The 21363-nt window shown below is 38.7% G+C and overlaps 1 protein-coding gene across 3 annotated transcripts in view; it reads right to left on the bottom strand.

Annotated features, from left to right (window-relative positions):
- Positions 1–14575: 14575 nt before the first annotated feature.
- The window catches only part of EHHADH (enoyl-CoA hydratase and 3-hydroxyacyl CoA dehydrogenase), a 50369-nt gene continuing 43581 nt past the window's right edge, over positions 14576–21363 (bottom strand). For 2 of the 3 annotated variants that reach the window (XM_059920704.1, XM_059920705.1), the window contains exon 6: positions 14576–17672. In XM_059920704.1, coding sequence (XP_059776687.1) covers positions 16411–17672 — 1262 coding nt within the window. In that variant the 3' untranslated portion in view covers positions 14576–16410. The remainder of the gene's footprint in view (positions 17673–21363) is intronic. The other variant, XM_059920703.1, reaches the window with a different exon arrangement.

Genomic DNA, 21363 nt, shown 5'->3' on the forward strand with positions numbered 1-21363 from the left:
AAAGGAGGAGGAACAATTGCTTCTGGATGTCCTAATATACCTTTTTTTTTTTTTTTTTTGGCTTATTTTGATTTGAGCTGCTGCCAAATTATTTTTATCTTCAGCCCTTCCAAACAGGAAACTAAGGCAACATTAGCTAAACATAATGGGGTGTGTATTGAAAATAAAGAATCGATTTTATTCTTAAAGAAGAAACACATATTGGTTTCTCATCAAATCTATTGTTCCAGAAATGTTGTCAATAACTATTCAAGAAGAAAGAAAATATCATGTATATATATCAGAAAGGAAGAAACAAAAGTATCTATTTTACAGATAGCATGATTACAGACCTAGAAATCTAAGGAAATTAACTAAAAATTTATGGAAATAATGAGTTTAGTTGCAGGACTGACTCCAAAAAATTTGTAGGTATCTGTGTATATTATGTATATATGTGTGTATTGTATTATACATGTATCAGTATATGTGCTAATATATAACAAGGAAATAAAATTAAAATGGATTCTATTGCTGCTATTACAACAAAAAAGGATTAAATACATGGGAATTGATTTAACTTGTGTCAAGGTTTATTCAGAGAAATTATAGAGAGGGCTGTTAATAAATTGAGTGCTATACTTGCTGATTAAGAAAGTAAATATACTAGTATTTCAAAGTTTAAAATGTAGATTTATCAATTAAAGCCTCAGCAAGTTAAAGTCCCAACAAATGAAGAGAACAATTCCTCTGGTATAATAACAAGAATAATGCCACAGAATTTTATTTTAAACGTAATGATTACTGACTCACCCTACTGTATATTTTGCTTTACTAAATTTTAAAACATATCATAAAATGGTAATTATAAAAGCAATGGAGCACTAAGTTAAAAAACATAATAAAGTTGTTGAATCAGAAAAAATAGAAATGTAACAGATTAACTCAAACTCTGAGTTTAATATGTGATAAATCAGAACTAGGACAGTGAGGGAAGGAATCGCTAATAAATACCATTGAGATAATTAGATATTAGTATAAAAAAGCATTTACTTATACATACAGTAATTAAAAACAAAAATGGAATCAGATCAACTTTGGTGGGTTTCTAAAATTCCTAAGTCTCCTTTGCTTTCTTGGTAAAATGGAACTCATAATACCTAGCTTGAGGGTACTTTGGAGGAGTAACTTAGATAATGTATGTAGAGTACTTACCATAGTGCCAGAACATAGTAAATAGTGTTATCATGAGTCAGAGCATTAAACATATACTAGAACAAACAAACTGGTTAAATGACCTAGAAATACAAACAGGAAAACATGTTTATCCAAGCGGTGGAGAAGAAACAAATTTCTGACCATAGAGGCATGAAGGACATTATCAGAGACAAGATGGATGTACAAACATTTTAAAAAAAAACAACTTTCAAACAAAATATATTATTGAGAATAAACATATATTATTGAGCTCCTGAGTGAGGTAGCTTTGGAAAGAGTATTGCCAAGCCAGAGAGGGGAGGGACTGAATTTCAGGATGGCCTGAAGACTCACTCTGTATTTGTCAAAAAGCCCTTCCAGGATGAGCCAAGAGCCTTCCCATGAGTTCAAAGGAACTCAAACCGAGGAAAGGTGGTCCCCCTCCCTATCCTGTCACCCCCTTTGGCTAGTTTTTCCAGAGCCCTGTGGTCCCTCCTTCTCCAGCTTGGGGTCCAGAGGAGCTTCACGTGGTCATGCTGGCACTGAGCCATTTCTCTCTCTTCACAGGGGCTGCTCACCTGGCTCAGCTCCGGTCAGTCCAGCTGCCCCTGCTAGCCGCCCCCAGCCTGCCCAATGGTCCAGTGTCCTCTTTACCTTCTCACCCACCTGTTTAATTCTCATTTTCTCACTTTTTCCCCCCTCTAGTAATCCCAAATTGCACATCATTCCCATACTCCCACCCCAGCCAATATACATTCTGTATTAGTCAGGGTTCTCCAGAGAAACAGAACCAATATTTAAAAGGGAGTTTTAAATAAGGAATTAGCTCACAGGATTATGGAGGCTGAGAAGTGCAGACCCAGAAGAACCCATGGCATAGTTCCAGTCCAAGTTCAAGCCTCAAGGCAGGGGAAGACCCATATCCCAGTTCCAAGACAGTAAGGTAGAGAGAGAGGATTCTTTCTCACTCAGTCTTTTATTCTACTCAGGCCTTCAGTGGATTGGATGAGGCCCACTCACATTGGAGAAGGCGATCTGTTTTACTCAGTCTACCAATTCAGTGTTAATCCCATCGAGAAACCCCCTCACAGACACATCCAGAAATAATATTTAATCAAATATCTGGGTACCCCATGGCCCAGTCAAGTTCATACATGAAATTAACCATCGCACCTTTGAAATGTAGTTCATATTTCTAAGCCTTTGTGCAGGGACTGTTCCCTTTGTCTGGACCACTCTCCCCTTTTCCCTTCTTCATCTGTATAATTACTTTATCCTTTATGACTCAGGTAACTCCTCCAGGAAGTCTTCCTTGACACATCCTCGCTGAACCAAAAGCCTCTCTTCCAAGCATCGGAGCAGCCTGTGTGCTTCTCCCTGAGTAGGCTGCAAATTCTTTGTGGCCCAGGGACAGTCAAAGCTCTTAGCCGTCTCGGTTCCTAGCGCAGTGCCTGCCTCACAGCAGTCCTAAGAAAGGTCTGTGCCATCTGCTGCTGTCTACCCCGCTGAAGACTACTAGTTTTTTTTATTTTTTAATAAATTTATTTATTTATTTTTGGCTGCATTGGGTCTTCATTGCTGCGTGCAGGCTTTTCTCTAGTTGCGGCAAGCGGGGGCTACTCTTTGTTGTGGTGTGCAGGCTTCTCATTGTGGTGGCTTCTCTTGTTGTGCAGCACAGGCTCTAGGCGCATGGTCTTCAGTAGTTGTGGCACGCGGGCTCCCCCTCGCGGGTTCTAGAGCGCAGGCTCAGTAGTCGTGGTGCACGGGCTTAGTTGTTCCGCGGCATGTGGAATCTTCCCGGACCAGGGCTTGAACCCATGTCCCCTGCATTGGCAGGCAGATTCTTAACCACTGCACCACCAGGGAAGTCCTTATATGAGGAATATTTAGAACAGTGCCCTGCAACAGTAAGGGCTGTGCAAGTTTTCTCTATGATAAAGACAAAGGTAATTATCATGCATATATTAAGTCACACTAAGGGCGCATTCTCTCCCTCACTCTCTTGCTCTCTCCTTACTCTTTTAACCAAAAGAGGTGTGATCTTAAAAGTTTGGCAACTACTGCTTTATTTTACTAACTCTTTTGGAGGCAAAGAAACAAATGACTCTGGGCCTCAGAGTAAGATCCCTCCCGAACTGCCTCCCCCAGCTGAAGTCAGCCTCCAACCTTGGGATCCGCCAAACTGCCTAACTCCTCAAGCGTTAAAAGAGGGCGCTAATATGCTGGGATTATTTCTCTTGTGTTGTCCTCTGGCCCAGCCCTGTCCAGGAGTTGGAGACAAACTGCTACACAGAGGTTTACCCTCTGATAGCTGGGGGATGGAGAGACCAAGGAACAAGGCTCCACTGACAGCGGCTTCCCACTCCCTCCAAGGAAGAAGAAAGGGGTCTGTGTGCTGAGGCCGCTCCCTTGCCAGGAGCCCGGCAGAACAGCTAATGATACCAGGCCCTGAGCTCCCGCTTCCCCCATCTCCAGGCTGAGGTGCCAGGGAGTGGGAACATCAGCTGCAGAGTAAAGAAGAAAGAAGTGCATTGAGTTGTGCTCCTGCTGCCTGCTTTCCTTTCCTCTTTCACTCTTTCCAGTGACAATCGCATAGTCTGTATCCCCTCGCAGCCTCAATGCCCTCAAGCCCAGAGGTCGGCTCCACTATCTCTCCTGTCTCCCTGGATGTTCCCATCCCAGATTCCCATCTTCCTAAAGGGAAGTCCCAGAAGACCTTTCTGAAGTTCCAACCCCCACTCCAGGCTCCTCTCCTTTCCCCTCCCATCTGCCTCTCACGTGCTCAGATAGACTTATAACTTATGCAAATAAACGTAGATGATTATGTAAATGATGCCTTCCCTTTTCTCATCCCAATTCTGGTAACACTAGGAGAAAGTAACGATAATGATTAAATCCTGCCATTTGCAACAACATGGATAAAAATTGAGGGCATTATGCTAAGCGAAATAAATCAGGCGCAGAAATACTATATATATGATCTCACTTATATGTGGAATCTAAACAAACCAAACTCGTAGATACAGTAGATTGGTGGTCACCGGAGGCTGTGGGGGAAGGAGGGTGATGAGTGAAGGTGGTCAAAGGGTACAAACTTAGAGCTGAATACATTCTGGGCATCTAATGTATAGCATGGTAACTAAAGTTAACAATACTATTTTGTTTTGCTGAGAGAGTATCTCTTATCTGTTCTCAACACACACACATTCACACACACACACAAAGTAACTAGGTGAGGTGACGGTTGTGTGAATTAACCTTATGGTAGTCATTTCCCAGTATATACTTATATATCATCCCGTACACCTCAAACTTACACACTGTTGTATGCCAATTATATCTCAATAAACCTGGGAAGACAACAGTAATTAAAAGATAGAAAATAGAATCAATGTGTAAAAGGTAAAGAGGCTGAAATTTAATCTAGAAAAGAAAATGCAATGGCTTTTTCACAGCAAGATTCAATTTCCACAGAGGATAAAATAAAAGAGGACTTTGACCCTCAAATTTCCATTAAAGCTTCAAATCTATAGCAGATTGTAGAGTCTGACTCCCTATATCCATTAGGTTTTCCCATTGAAATTAGGGGCTCTTAGGAAGTGGTCAAAAGGGCTAATTGCTATATTATACCAATAGCTCATGCTACTGTATTGGAATACAGCTTATATTATACACTGGACAAAACACTGAATTTTCTGTCTTATAGACCAAATCTCTTCACAGAAAGAACCATAAATCCAACTGTTGAATTACTATTTTTAAAACTCTTCTCATAATTGTAAGAATTAATAAAGCTGGCTTTTCATGAACCACATAAGAATAAGCAACTGGGTTTTTTAATTGAAAGGGTATTACAATACTCATTTTGGTAGATTGAACAAGATCTACAAGAAAATTATGTACATCTTATGTAATTTTTTTAAGTTTGAGAAAGGTAATTGGAAGCCAACTACATGATGATCGCTGGAAATCTGATAATATCAAATGCTGTTATGGCTGAAATTCTCTCTCCAATTTCCACCTACTCAGATTGCCTATTATTTATAAAACTGACCCACATCACATCTACACACAAGCTCTAGGAGCCCACAGAACATTTTGTTGAAAGTTTTAAAAACAAATGTTATGACAGAACTATCGTTAAACATATGAATGATATTCTATTGCTTGGTTAAAATTGTATCTCTAAATTGGAATTTTTAAGAAAACTTCTTAGTAGCACCATCTAGTGGGGAGTGCAGCAAAAATCCTACTCTCAATATACGCAGTTCATGGAATGATTTATTTAAAGTTTACCTCATTAGTTTTGTTCCATTTTCTGACATAGAGTCTAAATTATGAGGTATTACTGAGGACCAGCTGAATAACTGAAAATACAGAAATATAGCAAAACTTAGATTTTCTGCAACAGTTCAGATTTCAAATTTTCATACATTCTAATAACAAATATTTTTGAATTTTATATTTATGTAATGTTATTGTCTTAAATAAAAAGTTTAAATTGTACAAAATGTCATTTTATTTTTAGTTCTTTTTAAGTATTTTTTAATGCAAATCATAAATTAGGAAAAATTTTATTGGATCATGCATTCTGTAGTTACAGGTGGGTAGACAAGTCATAAGTTAGGTTACCAATGGAAATTTAGTTTTTATACCACCTTACATTAAGCTGTGCTAGACAGTTTTAAACAGACAATCATTAGATGAGCAATCATTCTACAACTTTCCTTTAGTGTTCCTAAGATAGCCTGGGCTAATCTCCAGCATGCAGAACATGAGGTATAATATTTTAGAATGGCAAGCCTCAGACAAGGGGTAAATTAAGATTTTTACTTCTTCAATAATTACAATTGACCCTTGAACAACACACTTTTCAACTGTGAGGGTCCAATAAACATATTGGAAAATTTTTTGGAGATTTGCGACAATTTGAAACAATTCACAAACGAACCACGTAGCCTAGAAATATTGAACAATTTAGGAAAAAGGTATATAAGAAATACATAAAATATATGTAGATACTAGTCTAGCCTAACATAGCCATAAGGTGAGTGATATTTAATATAAAATTAATAATGTGTTAGTTTTCTGTTACATAACTTTGCTTTCAAATAATTACATTACTGTACAATATGCCTCTCTCTGGTAACTGGGTAAACTGTGTATCACCCTACCATCACAGGTAAGTGGGTTCTCCTAATGCAACAACGTTTCCCATACTGTATTCTGAATATGACTGTAACACTCTATGCCATAAAAATTTTATAACAATTCATTCATTAACATATAGGCTAGGCTACCATAAAGCAAGCATACTGCTGCTGCTTTGTTATTGATGCATGAATCGTTATACCTGTAAATAAATACAAATTTCTTTTTCACATTGTCTTTTCATTTTTGATGTCTAGTGTTAGTAATAAGGATAACATCTACCATGTTCTGTATCATATAAGACAATATTGATGTAGGTACTGACAGATGATTCATCTTGTAAACAGACAACATAAACTAACTGTATTAATAAATACAGTACAGCCTGTAAATGTATTTTCTCCTCCTTATGATTTTCTTAATAACATTTTCTTTTCTCTAGCTCACTTTACTTTAAGAATACAGAATGTAATACATATAACATACAAAACATGTGTTAATTGACTGTTTCTGTTTAGGTAGGGCTTCCTGTCAACAGTAGGCTATCAGTTGCTAAGTTTTGGAGGACACAAAAGTTATACATGGACTTCAGCTGCACAGGGGGTCAGCACCCCTAACCCCCACATTGTTCAAGGGTCAACTGGTATATTGAGCATCACCTATGTACCAGGCACTGGTCTAGGTTCCAATTAGAACAACTAACAGAACACCCAAAATGCCTACTTTCAAGAAACTTACATCAGGGGAAGGGCCATAGAAAATAAGCAAATAAACAAACATATAATATGTCAGACAGTAATTGTCCTATGGAGAAAATGCAGGATCAAGGAGATAGGGAGTAACAAGGAAGGGGATGGTTGCTCTTGTATGTGAGGTAGTCAGAAGGACCTTCTAACAAGCCACTGGGAGAAGCCAAGGACCTGAGTTCCCCCAAGGATATTCACCTTGGCTGAAGGTAGATGCCTTGTCCAAGGCCATGCCTCCCTCCCTGGGGGCAACCCACACCCAAAAAGGTGAAAGTACAAAGGCCCAACCCCCTTGCCTCAATTCAGGACATCTCTGAAGGGCTGTCTGAGCCTCAGAGCTTCCCAAAGATCTGCTGAAGCTTCTGCTATATCTGCTTCATAGTTCAACTCCTCCTTCTGTTCATTCGTGCTTTCGTCACTCCCTTACAGGTGTTATACCCAAAAGCACTCACCAGTAGACTTCCGGCATGGAAATCTCTCTTTCAGAATCTCTTTCCTGGGGAACTTGCTCTATGCCAATTGCTAACAGAAGTGGTCCTAGGAAGCAAAATCTGAAATGGGATTTTAGAGCTAGATTATAAGCCAGCCAACTGGCAATGAAAATGTCATCTGGTGGTAAGTGGAGTATTGAAAGCGCCTAGCATGCTGTAACTGCACAAAAGTTAAAACTTTCATCCGTGGAGAAGTTGGGATGGGATATCCACAGAAGGTAATGAGGGCATTTTTCAGGCATTTAAGAGGTTACAGAAAGTTGTAATGGATTCAGAGGGCTGTTGCTGGGGACTATTCCTGTCCTGGAGAAATATAATAAAAGGTGTGAAGGTGATTAACTACCGATCTAAGACAAACTGTGAATGTCGGAGGGTTTCCCTGGAAGCGTATAAGACAGACTTATCTCCTGTAGTCACAGGACAGAAAAAGCAGAGGTCAGGCCCAGGATTTAATTATGAGGGAAATGGAGTTTCAGAGAAGGGTGAATTCTCATGGCAATTCTGCTTTGCCAAGGTTAAGGCCTTGAGAAGAAATGGGACCCTGTGACTGGCAATGGGGACATCTGGGTCAGTGAACTTGAAAATATCAAATTCTGAGTTCCCCTGAATACTTTGGGCCTGCAGAGGAGGCGGGCCCCTCCTTCCTAAAGACTTGTGTTTCTCCCTTGCTCAAAGACAATTCAGGGGCTTCTGTTATGCAAGACACACACTCAGCTCATGAAATAACTCCCCTCCTGGGCATCAGAACAATAACTAGAGTTAAGTCACAAAATAACCCGTTTAGGGGAGTGTTAAGACTGAGGGAAGAAAGGGTTTATATCCTCAAGGAGGTATAGGATCCAGCCAAGAGGTGTTGGCAGAAGCTGGGAGAGTATGTTTGGGAGTGGATCCTGAGGGGGCTGGATCAAGAGGGGCAGAACGTGAACTTTGGTAGAGTGAGTTTACTGATGTGGAAACGTTTTCCATGATACAGGATTTAATGCCCAGGCAGGCTCTAGGACACACATTACTAACACAGTGCTAGGTTGGCTCTTGGAGGCTTGGAGAAAGTGATGGCACACACGTGGTGAAGTAGATATGCTGAACTGCCATGGCAGGTGGTGGAAGAAGGGAAAAAAAGAGTCAGAGAGTTGGCTTGAGTGGGCAGTGGCAATGGCTTGGGTGGTTGGTCAGGGACCAGAAGGAGAAATATTGGAAGATAGGAGACAGCAAAAACTGGGGAATTGAGGGATGCACTGATGGGAGTGGGCACAAAGTGTGAAGAGCTGTGCATGACATGTTAATTCCATCCAGGAAACGTCTACCACAGAAGATGAATTAAACAACCAAGTAGACAGAGTGACCAGGCTAGCGGACATCAACCGGCCACTCTCATTACCCACATTAGTGCTGCTGGCACAAGTGGCCCATGACAGAGAAGGCTTGGTTGTAGGGATGAAGCTATGTATGAGCCCAACAGAATGGATGCCCACTCATCAGGGCTGATTTAATTGCTGAATGTACAACTTGCCCCAGATGCAAGTTGTCATGGCGAGATCAACCAACCACTTGGTGGTAAGCCAACTACATGGATACTCTTTAGTCAGCAGGTCAGTGATTCATCTTGACTGGAATTGACACATATTCCATGTGTGGGTTTTCCTTTCCTGACTGCAGGGCTTCATTTTCCAAGGACTTCAAGAGGATCTGAGCCAGTAAAATAAGAACTCACATAATATTGCATCAGACCAAAGGACATGCTTTAAAACAAAGGTGGTACAGAGGTAGGCATATGACCATGGATTCCCTGTTCCGATCAGATAATACACCACCCAGAAGCTACTAGCCTTCCTAATAGAATAATGGAATATCTCTTAGAAGGTATTACTGAGGTTCCAGCTTGGAGATTATATCCTGTGAGGATGGGGTACCATCCTCCAGGATGCAGTTCACATCCTGAATCAATAACTGTTATCTGGTACTATGTCCATAACAGGTAAAATACAAGGTCATAGGAACCAAAGACTGAAAGTAGAAGTGGCCCCATTTATCATCACGGCCAGTGACCCACTTGGAGAGTTTTGTTTCCTGTACCAGAAATTAACACCCTGAGATCTAGAAGACATGTTCCTAGAAGGGAAATGCTTCTGCCAGAAACACAGTAAGATCATTTTAAAGCTATATGTGCCCATTCAGTCACTCCTGGCTTTTTGTGTCAAGGAAAGGAGTCCCCCCACTGGCTGGGTATTTGACCCCAATCGCAGGAGGAGGCAGGACTATAGATAGAACATCAGCAGGGCTACAGAGAAAACTTGACCAACATAATTAGCAAGCTCGATCTTAGAATAGCATCCTAGATTCATCAAACAGAGAATACACATTCTTTTCTAGCACACACAGCTGTTTATAAAAACTGATAACATGTGAAATCAGAAGAAGTCTATTACACAAATACAAAAGAGTTGATAGCATATGGATCAATGGTTTCCAAACATCTTTGATCATGTACCTGCAGTGTTGCAGTTTCCCTGGGAAGCCGACTCTGAGATGGAGATGAGTGTGCAGATTGTTTAAGGAGGGCTCTTGGGATTAACACCTGTGAAGGAGAAGTGGGGGAAGCAGGAATGAGCAGAGAGAGAAGTTCAGCTGCAATTGGATACCAATGAAGGCCCCAGCCCAATGTCCTTGGGGGCTTGCGAGCTATGTCAGCCCTTCAGAGTTGGGGCAAGAAGATCAGGTGCTTACACTCCTGCATTGGGCAATCATTGAATACAAGCTATTTTTTAAAATTAATTTTTATTGGAGTATAGTTGCTTTACAATGTTGTGTGAGTTTCTAGTGCACAGCAAAGTGAATCAGCTATATGGATACATATATTCCCCTCTTTTTTGGATTTCCTTCCCACTTAGGTCACCGCAGAGCATTGAGTAAAGTTCCCTGTGCTATACAGTAGGTTCTCATTAGTTATCTATTTTATACACAGTATCAATAGTGTATATATGTCAATCCCAGTCTCTCAATTCATCCCCCCCAACAAGCTATTTTTGGAAGAAGTTGTGACCTTGAGCAAGGCAATCCCGAAAGAAGGCCATTTTCTGGTAACACTCCTACCAACTCGGAGAATAAAATTTTCATTCCTAAAAGAGGATCTGTGTAGCACATCACATAAATTTTGAGTATACATCTCTAATACATAATAATAGGATGTTTATAAATTATATACTTTTACTATTATATTGACATATATGTATATTTTAAACACAATAACATAGAAGTTTATAAAGAATGAGATTGTGATGAAATAAACAATGTATTAAAACATTTTGCATAGGTGATGGTTTCATACTGCTATTCACTAATATAAGACACAATACACACTTAGGGCAGGCAGGCTTCATCATGAATGGTAGGTTATAAGTCAATATTTCTAATAATCTTCTTGATAATTTCAATTTTTTGGCCAATTTCTTACCTGATCTGACTCCTTTGCTTGCATTATTTGTGTTATCTTCAACTGTTCTTTCTTTCAAAGACTATTTTTAAGGGTGCTTTCTTTGAAGGAATCTTTTGTGAGGGTTAATTTAGTTAAATTAAATAATTTAGTCTAAATATCCACTTAGCCCAGCATACATAATTTGCAATATTTCTCAATATGCTGGAAGCAAATGTAAGAGGGAGGATGCCACTGTCCACCTCTCTACATTTTGGAACTCGCCCTCTTCCCTCACGACACTCCGTTCCTGACGTGTGGCTGTCTGAGACACAACCTGGTGAGGACAGCAGTGTTCTTATCTACATGAAATATTAATAAAGATTAATCTCTTATTTTTTAGACAAAAATAAGTAACAAGAGTAGTTCTAAATATTTTCTGTCTGCACCTCTATGGATCCTCTTTCACACTGTCTTCGGTAGGGGCACCCCATTTTAGAGATCTCTGATCTAGTGAGCAGGTTTGTACACCCCAGATCCAGCGCCTCCCTTTCGGTCAGTGCTGAGAGATATTGCTTCTTGAATTACTCCTCTTTCCATCTTTCCTTCTGATAGCACATACTTTGTTAGTGTTTTTATCTCTAATCGGGTAGGAGTCAATTTGAGGTTTAAGTAGGCCTGTGAGACTGTTTCCTACTAAGTTGATGTAATCCTTTCTGCTATCCCTTTGTCCTTGTGGTCTAGTTTTTAAATTATGTTCAGGTTCTTGGTGGTGTCTCCATGAATTGCCTACAACAATTATATGTGAAACATAACATACAAGTTTATTAGCAATTCAACATCAAGTTGAAAAACACATCACACTGGCAAAAAATTGTTTTTCTTAAAACAAGAAATCCTGTTTAATGAGATTAGATTCTCAAAGCTGCCTGTGTGTCAGAATGACCTATGGCACTGAGAAAAACAAAACCAAAACAAAACAAAACCCACTCATTCTTGGACCCCACCTGCATTACTTAGGGTCAGCTGTGAGGAATTAAAGAACTACAATAACAGGGTCTTACCCATGATGGGAGTTGATTTCTCTCTCACACAAATGACTGTTGGAAGGCAGAGTAGCAACTCTGCTCCATGAGGTCTTGGGGGACCAAGCTCTTTGCAGCCTTCCTTTCTGCTATCCCTAGGGAATTTTGTCCTTGTGGTCCAGTATAGTGGGTTGACCTCCAGCCTTCACATCTATGTTCCAGGCAGCAAGATGGAGGAAGCGGAAAAAAAAGAAACAGGAAAAGGATGCATATCATCTGATCCTTAAGGTAGTTTCCCAAAATCTGCCATGTGACACTGCCACTTACATCCTGTTGTCTAGATCTCGGTCACATGTTCACAACTGAATGCAAGAGAAGCTGACAATAATACTGTTTATTCTGAACAACCAAATACTCAGCTAAAAATTGAGAAGTTTATTGCTAGAGAAGAAGAGAAACTTTGGGAGACAGCCAACAGTCTCTGCCAAAACTTACAAATCAGCGACTCTTTAGGCCTTGGTGGTCTTCAGGAATCCAAGTGCACTTATGATTTGGTTGGAGAAGGTTTTGCTGTACCCCATCCTAAGGATCTCATATTATGTCCAGAATTAGCAACTGCTAATTGTGCTCTCTTAGAGAAGGTGGAAAGATGGGCACAAGGTCGATTGCATCAGCTCTGTGCCCGTCATTTTATCAGATGCTTTCAGGCATCACTCAGCTAGGCTATTTTAGGTTTGGTGAAAGAGAACAAATAAATATTACAATTAAAATACCCTGGAATTCTTTTGACAAGAATTAAAAGCCCTGTTCATCTCTCTCACGTTCCTCTTTCTCAGGGTGCTAGAAAAAAAAATACTAAGAAGAACAGACAAGACGTACAGTTGACCCTTGAACAAGGCTGGGGTTAGGGGCACTGACCCTTCTCCCAGTCTAAAAATCCACCTATAATTTATAGTGGGCCCTCCATATACACGGTTCCTCAGTAACTATGGTTCCTCCGTATCAGCAGATTCAATCAACTGTGGATGGTGTAGTACAAAAGTATTTACCATTGAAAAAAATCCATGTGTAACTGGACCTGCACAGTTCAAACCCGAACTGTTCAAGAGTCAAATGTAATCTTTTCTAAAAATTTGGTCCACTGGAGACACCAATCTAAATGGAGACTTTCCCTCTACTTTTGTCAACTTTGTTTAGAGAGATACTTACAGCAATAAAGAGAAGAAACTGTTTTGGGGCTTGAAACCTCTACACAGTGTGCCCTGGAAACAATACAGGGTGTTGCACAACTCCACAGGATACTGTTCACATTATTTCTATGTGAATGGCAGCCCCTTGGAGCATGGTATAAATGGTGTCCCTCAGAGTTGTGTAATGTTGCTGTCCTGCAGGGAAGCAGTGTAACTTGTCTGTTAATCTTGAAATACACGTAAACTGGCAAAATAACCATGTGGCATTGACAGTACTAAGAAGAGTCAAAGACTATTCTGTTCTTGAAGAAAGCTGTTTTTAAACATAGTCCAGAGAACTTGATATATATTAATTTCATCAATGGCTACCAAGAGGGTTCAGCTAATCTAGTGAATCTGCAATATTTCTGAATTTCTAGGTGTCTATTTTAAAGACAAGTGTAAGACCCTAGAAATTCCAGGTTTCTACAGTGCTGTGGAATATGATTTGCATGCACATTTCTGTCACATCATTAATCAGGGGAGTTTAGGATCCCTCACTTTCTTTCTTGCGAGCACACCTGTGCCTGCTGGAAATGAATAAGTAGATAGCAACCGCAGCTGCACGGTGGCTTTCCTGATTTAAGGAACACCATTAGTCTCGTCTTTAAAGCTGGAGTATTATGGAAAAGCTTCAAGGGTGCCTCTAATATGTAGCTCTTGTCAGAGTCAATTACCATTAGAACAGATTTTTAACATGTCATTTAGAAGGTGTTTTTTTAAAAAAAGATAGTTTTAAAATTATTAACAACAACAACAACAAAATAAGTCTTTAAGCAAGTGCATTTTCAATAATGGAATAGGATATCCTGGAAAGGTTTCTTCATATTAGCCATTGTTGTTTGTGGCACCCAACAGTTTGAATCAGTTTTGCCTCCTTTGACACGAAATAAGGATAACTGAACTCATGCTTCTTCTTCCCATTTTATATCAATATACAACGTATTGGTCCTTAACATTTATTGCGTCATAGACATGTCAGAGAATACAATGTAAGATATGACACCTTTTCTAAGCAATGCACTCAGATACATATACACAAATGTTAGCATAAAGTTTCAGGGATTATTGACTCAGAATCTATTCATAGACACTCTAGTTTCAAAACCCCAATCTAAAGGAGAATGTAGGACGAAAATAAGTTTTAAGAACTAAAAAAAAAAAAAGAACTCAAAATCGAAATCTACTCAAGGTCTAAAGAAGAAAAAGTTGATGTGTGTATGAATTTGAAATAAGTTAACATTAATTTGAAACTAAGACACTTTGAAGACAGAGTTACTATTTTCAGGAATTTTTTTCTATTGATGTCTTTAATTTCAAGGACCAATTTATATAAAATCCAGCAATACGCATCTCAAAAATTATTCTAAATTGAACTACAACTCAAAGCACACTCTAGAAGTTTTTTTGGTTTGTTTTTTACAATGGAAAACTTGTGCTATATTCCTTCAAGATTTCTCTATCAGAACTTTTGGTAATTTTGTTTGAGTTCACTGGTGAAAATATTGTAAAAAAACAGTTCATTTACATCATCCTGAAGGACAATAACCTAAGCCCATTTGTTTGTTTGTTTACTTATTTATTAACTGTATTAAGATATAATTCACATACCATACAGTTCACACATTTAAGGTATACAAGTCAATGGTTTTTAGCAGATTTACAGAGTTATGCAACCATCACCACAATAATTTCAGAACATTTTCATCAACGCAGAAAGAAACCCTGTACCCATTAGCAACCACTTCCTATTCCCCACCCCCAATCATTCCAGCCTTAGGCAAGCTGTATTCTGCTTTCTGTCTCAATAGATTTGCCTATTTTTTCATTTAGCATAATATTTTCAAGGTTCATCATGTTGTAGCATGTATTAGCACTTCATTTCTTTTTATGACTAAATAATATCCTATTGTATGGCTATTCTACATTTTATTTATCCATTCATCAGTTGATGGACATTTGGGTTGTTTCCAATGTGGGGCTATTATGAATAATTCTGCTATAAACATTTGTGTACAAGTTTTTGTGTTGACTAGCCCCTCAACATTTAACCAGACAAGGCAAAAAGTAAAAAGAGTTCTTATAACAAAATTATACAAAATTTGTTTTACAATAATTTTAGACTTGCTAAGATTTCATACCCAACATCACAAAGGCATATCATGACCGGGAAATGCATCATGACTTTATCACAGAATTAGAGGAGGTTAGATCCCTGAGATCTCTTCTTACACTAAGTCAACAACTTAACTACTTTCCATTACTTCTGTTTGACTAGAAGAGTACATAAAGACCAGGTTGTGGACATCCGGTGGTCTTGAGGAAATTATTATAAAATGTTACTGAGCCCCTTGCAAGCAGCAAACAACTGTGCACATGGGCCTTGGACAGAAGTGTTATATTGAGCATGACTTGCCAAGCTACCCTGACCTCCCCATTCTGGTCTTAAGTATGTGGGTTCCTCACCAACTCCCAACTGTGTTTCGCCTAAACTTCAACCCTGTTCTGCCATTGATACTCTACCTCTGGCTACTGCCTCTGCCTCTCCCTGGGCAGCTTTCCAAGCTCACTCATAGAGGGTCACTCATAGAGACCCTCACTGCTGACTCTACTGCCAACCATCTTCACTCCACCTCTGAGACTCTGAAGTGAAATTTATCATAGGCTTCCTTGCTGGATAAATGCCCCTCTGGACTCTAGGTCTGTCAAGTGCTGTGCAAGATGCTCAGGGGTGCATGATGAGTGTCTGTTGAATGAAGGGTCCATAAGATTTCCTATCAGTGTGACGTGTGTGAGGTTGAAAGGGCTCAAAATGAATTTATACATTTATCAGTGAATAATTAATGACATATTTCTCCAATGATCAAAGAACTTGGGAACCTCAACTTATTCCTGAGGCTCTTTCCTTAGTTACTATGGTGTTAACACAAGTTTATTCACTGAGATTGAAATAATTTATCTGATAGGGACAGATTCCCAGGCATAGGAAGCACATTCCTAAAGATCTGACCCATTAGAATCTTCATCAGACAGAAGACCCAAAGAAGAGTTTTAGCTGGCCAATTACTTCTTTTTGCTTTGCATTTCAGAGCAATCTTACTTTGGATCTTTGGATTTAGTTTCACTGAAATTCAGTGAGCATTACCTGATGCCAGCGTGTGAGGCAAAACCTGAAAGGCTGAATCACAATTTACTGCTGGGGGGTCCTGCCAAGCTTTGCCACTCTTTCAGAGGAGGGTTTCCCTGGGAAGCCAGTTTTTTCAGATAGTCACAAGGCTCCAGTTGGGGAATATCAGGATTCTGCCTGTGATATTTCTGCAACTTCTCTACCACTGTGGGCAACCCAACTGTGGAAGCATAGAACATGGGCCCACCCCTGTGCCTTGGCCATCCATACCCGTTTAAATAGACAACATCAATGTGCTCTGGGGTAGCCGCTATCCCTTCTCCCAAGATGCGGAATGCTTCATTGATGAGTGAATATAAGCAGCGCTCGAGGATCTCATCCTGGCTAATGATACGTGGTTCAATGTGATAGGTTTCTCTGTACTGTGTCAGAAATTTGGAAAGCCAGGGATTAGGTTTGTGAATCCTACCCAACGGCTTATCATAAAGGTACCAACCCTCACCTGTCTTCTGGCCAAATCGTCCTGATTCACAGAGCATATCAGGAATTGGGCAATATCTCCAGCTGCCTCGCTTTCGGGAAGGAGTTCCTGGAGGCAATGTAGGTCCAGTAAGACCTTGCCCTTTTCGGGATTTCCAACCTACATCCAACCCAGCAAGATCAGACACTCTAAAAGGTCCCATTTTGAAACCAAACTCTTCCAGCACCTGATCTATCTCCTCTGGTTTACTGCCTTCTTCCAATAAGAAATATGTCTGATTATAATAAGGCTTCAACATTCGATTCCCAACAAATCCAAAACAATTGCCTACAACTACTCCAATTTTTTTAATCTTTTTTGATAAATTCATAATAGTGGCAATGGTAGTGGGGGAAGAGTATCGGCTGGGAATAACCTCTAACAACTTCATGACGTGAGCTGGTGAGAAGAAGTGGGTGCCAATGACCAAGTGAGGACGATCACTGGAAGAAGCAATCTCATCAATGTCCAGGGCTGAAGTATTGGTGCACAAAAATGCTTCTGGCTTGCACACGGCTGACAGTTCAGCAAAGACCTGTTTCTTCAGGTTCCTTTCCTCAAATACTGCTTCAATGACTAAATCTACACCACTAAGCTCTTTCATAGATGTAGTTAACCTGGGTTTTGGTCCTGACCAAGGGTGGCCACTCTGCTGCATTTTGGACACTTCCTTTTGTAAGATGGAGGTTATTATCTTGTTTGCAGTCTCTAGCTGCTTCTTGTCTGATTCTACGGCAATCACAGGGATTTTGGCCATTGCAAAAGATATGGCAATGCCTCGGCCCATTGTTCCCAAGCCTGCAGATAAGAGTGAAAGAGAAAAAGAATGATTCAATGGTATTGGGAACTGAGAAATTACTCAGTGAATGGAAGGCTTCTGTGGAAACGTGGCATTCAAAGATACAAATTCAAGGACTACAAATGGATTGAATACTAGTTAAGGCTAGGCACTGTATTAAGTGCTCCAGAAGGTATAACAGTAAGTAGGATTCACACACAAACACACACACACACACACACACACACACACACACACTATTAGAAATAATAAACAAGTTCAGCAAGGTTGCAGGATACAAGATCAACATACAAAAATCAATTTTATTTATATATACTAGCAATGAATAATCTGAATATGAAATTAAGAAAACAATTCCACTTACAATAGCATTAAAAAGAATAAAATACTTCAGAATAAATTTAAGGAAGAATTGTAAGACTCGTACACTAATAACCAAAGAACATTGTTGAAAGAAATTAAATAAAACCTAAATAAATGGAAAGACATCCCATGTTCGTGGATCAGAAGACTTAATATTGTTAAGATGGCAATATTACCCAAATCAATCTGCAGATCCAGTGCAATCACTATGAAAACTCCAACTGTTTTTTTTGCAAAAATTAACAAGCTGATCCTACAAGTCGTATAGAAATACAAGAAATCCAGAATAACCAAAACAATATAGAAAAAAAAAAAAGAACAAACTCTTTCCAATTTCAAAACTTTTGACAAATCTACAGTATTCAGGACAGTGTGATACTGGAATAAGGATAGACACATAGATCAATGAGATAGAATTGAGAGTCCTGAAATAAACTCATACATTTATGGAAAATCAATTTTTGACAAGGGTGCCAATATAATCCAATGGGGAAAGAATAGTCTTTTTCAACAAAGGTGCTGGGACAACTGATATCCACATGCAAAAGAATTTCGTTGAACTTCTACCTCACATCATATACAAAAGTAGATCAAAGTGGATCACTCAAAGTGGATCAAAGACCGAAGTAAGAGCTAAAACTGTAAAACTCTTATGAGTAAATCTTCATGACCTTGGATTAGGCAATGGTTTCTTAGAAATGACACCAAGAGCATAAGCAATAAAAGAAAAAAAATAGATAAATTGGACATTATCAAAATTAAAAACTTTTGTGCTTTGAAGGACACAATAAAGAAAGTGAAAAAAACCCCATAGAATAGGAGAAAATATATGCAAATCATATATCTGATAAGGTACATGTATCAGAATATATAAAGAACTCTTAAACTCAACAATAAAAAGACAGCTCAATTTAAAATTAGGCAAAGGAATCTGCAGCAACATGAATGGACCTAGAGATTCTCATACTGAGTGAAGTAAGTCAGACAAAGACAAATATCATATGATATCGCTTACATGTGGAATCTAAAAAAAGGGTAAAAATGAACTTATCTACAAAACAGAAATAGAGTTACAGATGTAGAATACAAACTTATGGTTACCAGGGGGGTAAGTGGGGGGAGGAATAAATTGGAAGATTAGGATTGATATAAACACACTACTATATATAAAATAGATAACTAATAAGGACCTACTGTATAGCACAGGGAACTCTACTCAGTACTCTATAATGGCCTATATGGGAAAAGAATCTAAAAAAGAGTGGATATATGTATATGTATAAGACTCACTTTGCTGTACACCTGAAACTAACACAACATTGTAAATCAACTATACTCCAATAAAAATTTTTTTTAAATAAAATAAAATTAGGCAAAGGATCTAATAAACATTTCTCCAAAGAAGATATACAAATGGCCAATAAGCATATGAAGAGATGCCTAACATCATTAGTCACTATGGAAATACAGATCAAAACCACAATGAGCTACCACTTCATACCCACTAGGATAGCTATAATTTAAAAAGACAGACAATAACAAGTTCTGGTGAGGATGTGGAGAAATTAATACCCTGATTCACTGCTGGCAAATTGTAAAATGGTGCTGTTGCAGTAGAAAACAAGCTGGAAGTTCCTCAAAATGTTAAACATGGAGTTACCATACAATCCAGCAATTCCACTCCTAGGTAGGTAGGTAGGTAGGTAGGTATATACATAACCCAAGAGAAATGAAGACATACATCCACACAAAACTTGTACATAGATGTTCATAGCAGCATTATTCAAAATAGCCAAAAAGCAGAAACAAGCCAAATGTCCATCAACATGGATAAACAAAAGGTGGTATGTCTCTCCAGTGGAATATTACTCAGCCATAAAACTAAATGGTGCATCCTATAACATGGATGAGCCTTAAAAAACATTATGCTAAGTTAAAGAAGTTGGATGCAAAAGTTTACTTGTTATATGATTCCATTTATATGACATGTCCAGAATAGGAACATCCATAGAGACAGAAAGTAGATTAGTAGTTGCCAGGAGCTGGGAGGATGGGCAATGAGGAATAACTGCAAATGGGTACAGGGTTTCTTTTTAAAGTGATGGAAATGTTCTAAAATTTTTTGTGGCAATGGCTACACAACTTTATGAATATCTAAAAACCACTTAAGTATACTCTTTTTTTGGTGACATTGTTACTATGTATTTAAAAAACGTTTTAATTGCGGTAAAATACATATAACATAAAACTTAACATCATAACCATTTCTAAGTGTACAGTTCAGGGGCATTAAGTACATTCACAGAGTTGTGCAACCAGCACCACCATCCATCTCCAGAATGCTTTTCATCTTGCAAAACTGAAACTCTGTACTCATTAAACAATAACTCCCCATTTTTCCCTCTCCCCAGCCCCTGGCAACCATCATTCTACTTTCTATCTTTATAATTTTGACTACTCTATGTGCCTCATATAAGTGGAATCAAATAGTATTTGTCCTTTTGTGACTAGCTTATTTCTCTTAGTAGAATAGCCTCCAGGTTTATTCATGTTGTAGCGTGCATCAGAATTTCCCACCTTTTAAGACTGAATAATATCCCTTTGAATATATATATGTACCACATTTTGTTTATTCATTCATCTGTTAATGGACATTTGGGTTGCTTCCACCATTATTCCACTATTGTGAATAATTCTGCTATGGACATGATTATACAAATACCCGTTTGAGTCCCTGCCTTCAATCCTTTTTGATATACCCAGAAGTGGAATTGCTGAATCATATGGTAATTCTATTTTTAATTTTTGGAGGGATTGCCATACTTTTTTTCAGCAGCTGCAGCATTTTATGTTGAATTGTACTCTTTAAATGGGTGAATTTTATGACATATGTTTCATCTCAATAAAACTGTTATTAAAAATATGAGTAGTACCAACCCTCAAGGAACTTATAATCTAGTGGTGGGAAAGAAAAAAGTTCATAAATATCCACCCTTAAAGGTAAAATAAGCGATGAGAGAAGTTCAAATTTCTTTGGTGATTCAAAGGAAAGAGATTATTTTTGGTTGGATGAGTCAAGAAAAACTTCAAGATAAAGATATTTGAAGAAATATTTAAAGAAAGATCGAACTAAAACAGTGAAATTGGAGAAGTTGAACCACCCAGCTGGGGAAGGGAAAAGAAAAGTGAGAAATATTTTTTAAAAAAGCAAGAAGGATGGAAAATGTAGAAAAATTATTCGATGGCAAAGATGTTGCTATTTCTTTCCCACACCATTTCATTTTCTTCCTGAGCACATAGAAGCCTGTACTTTCTAGACCTCTGGTA

The sequence above is a fragment of the Balaenoptera ricei genome, chromosome 4 (genome assembly GCF_028023285.1).
Source record: "Balaenoptera ricei isolate mBalRic1 chromosome 4, mBalRic1.hap2, whole genome shotgun sequence".
NCBI classification, from domain to species: Eukaryota; Metazoa; Chordata; class Mammalia; order Artiodactyla; family Balaenopteridae; genus Balaenoptera; species Balaenoptera ricei.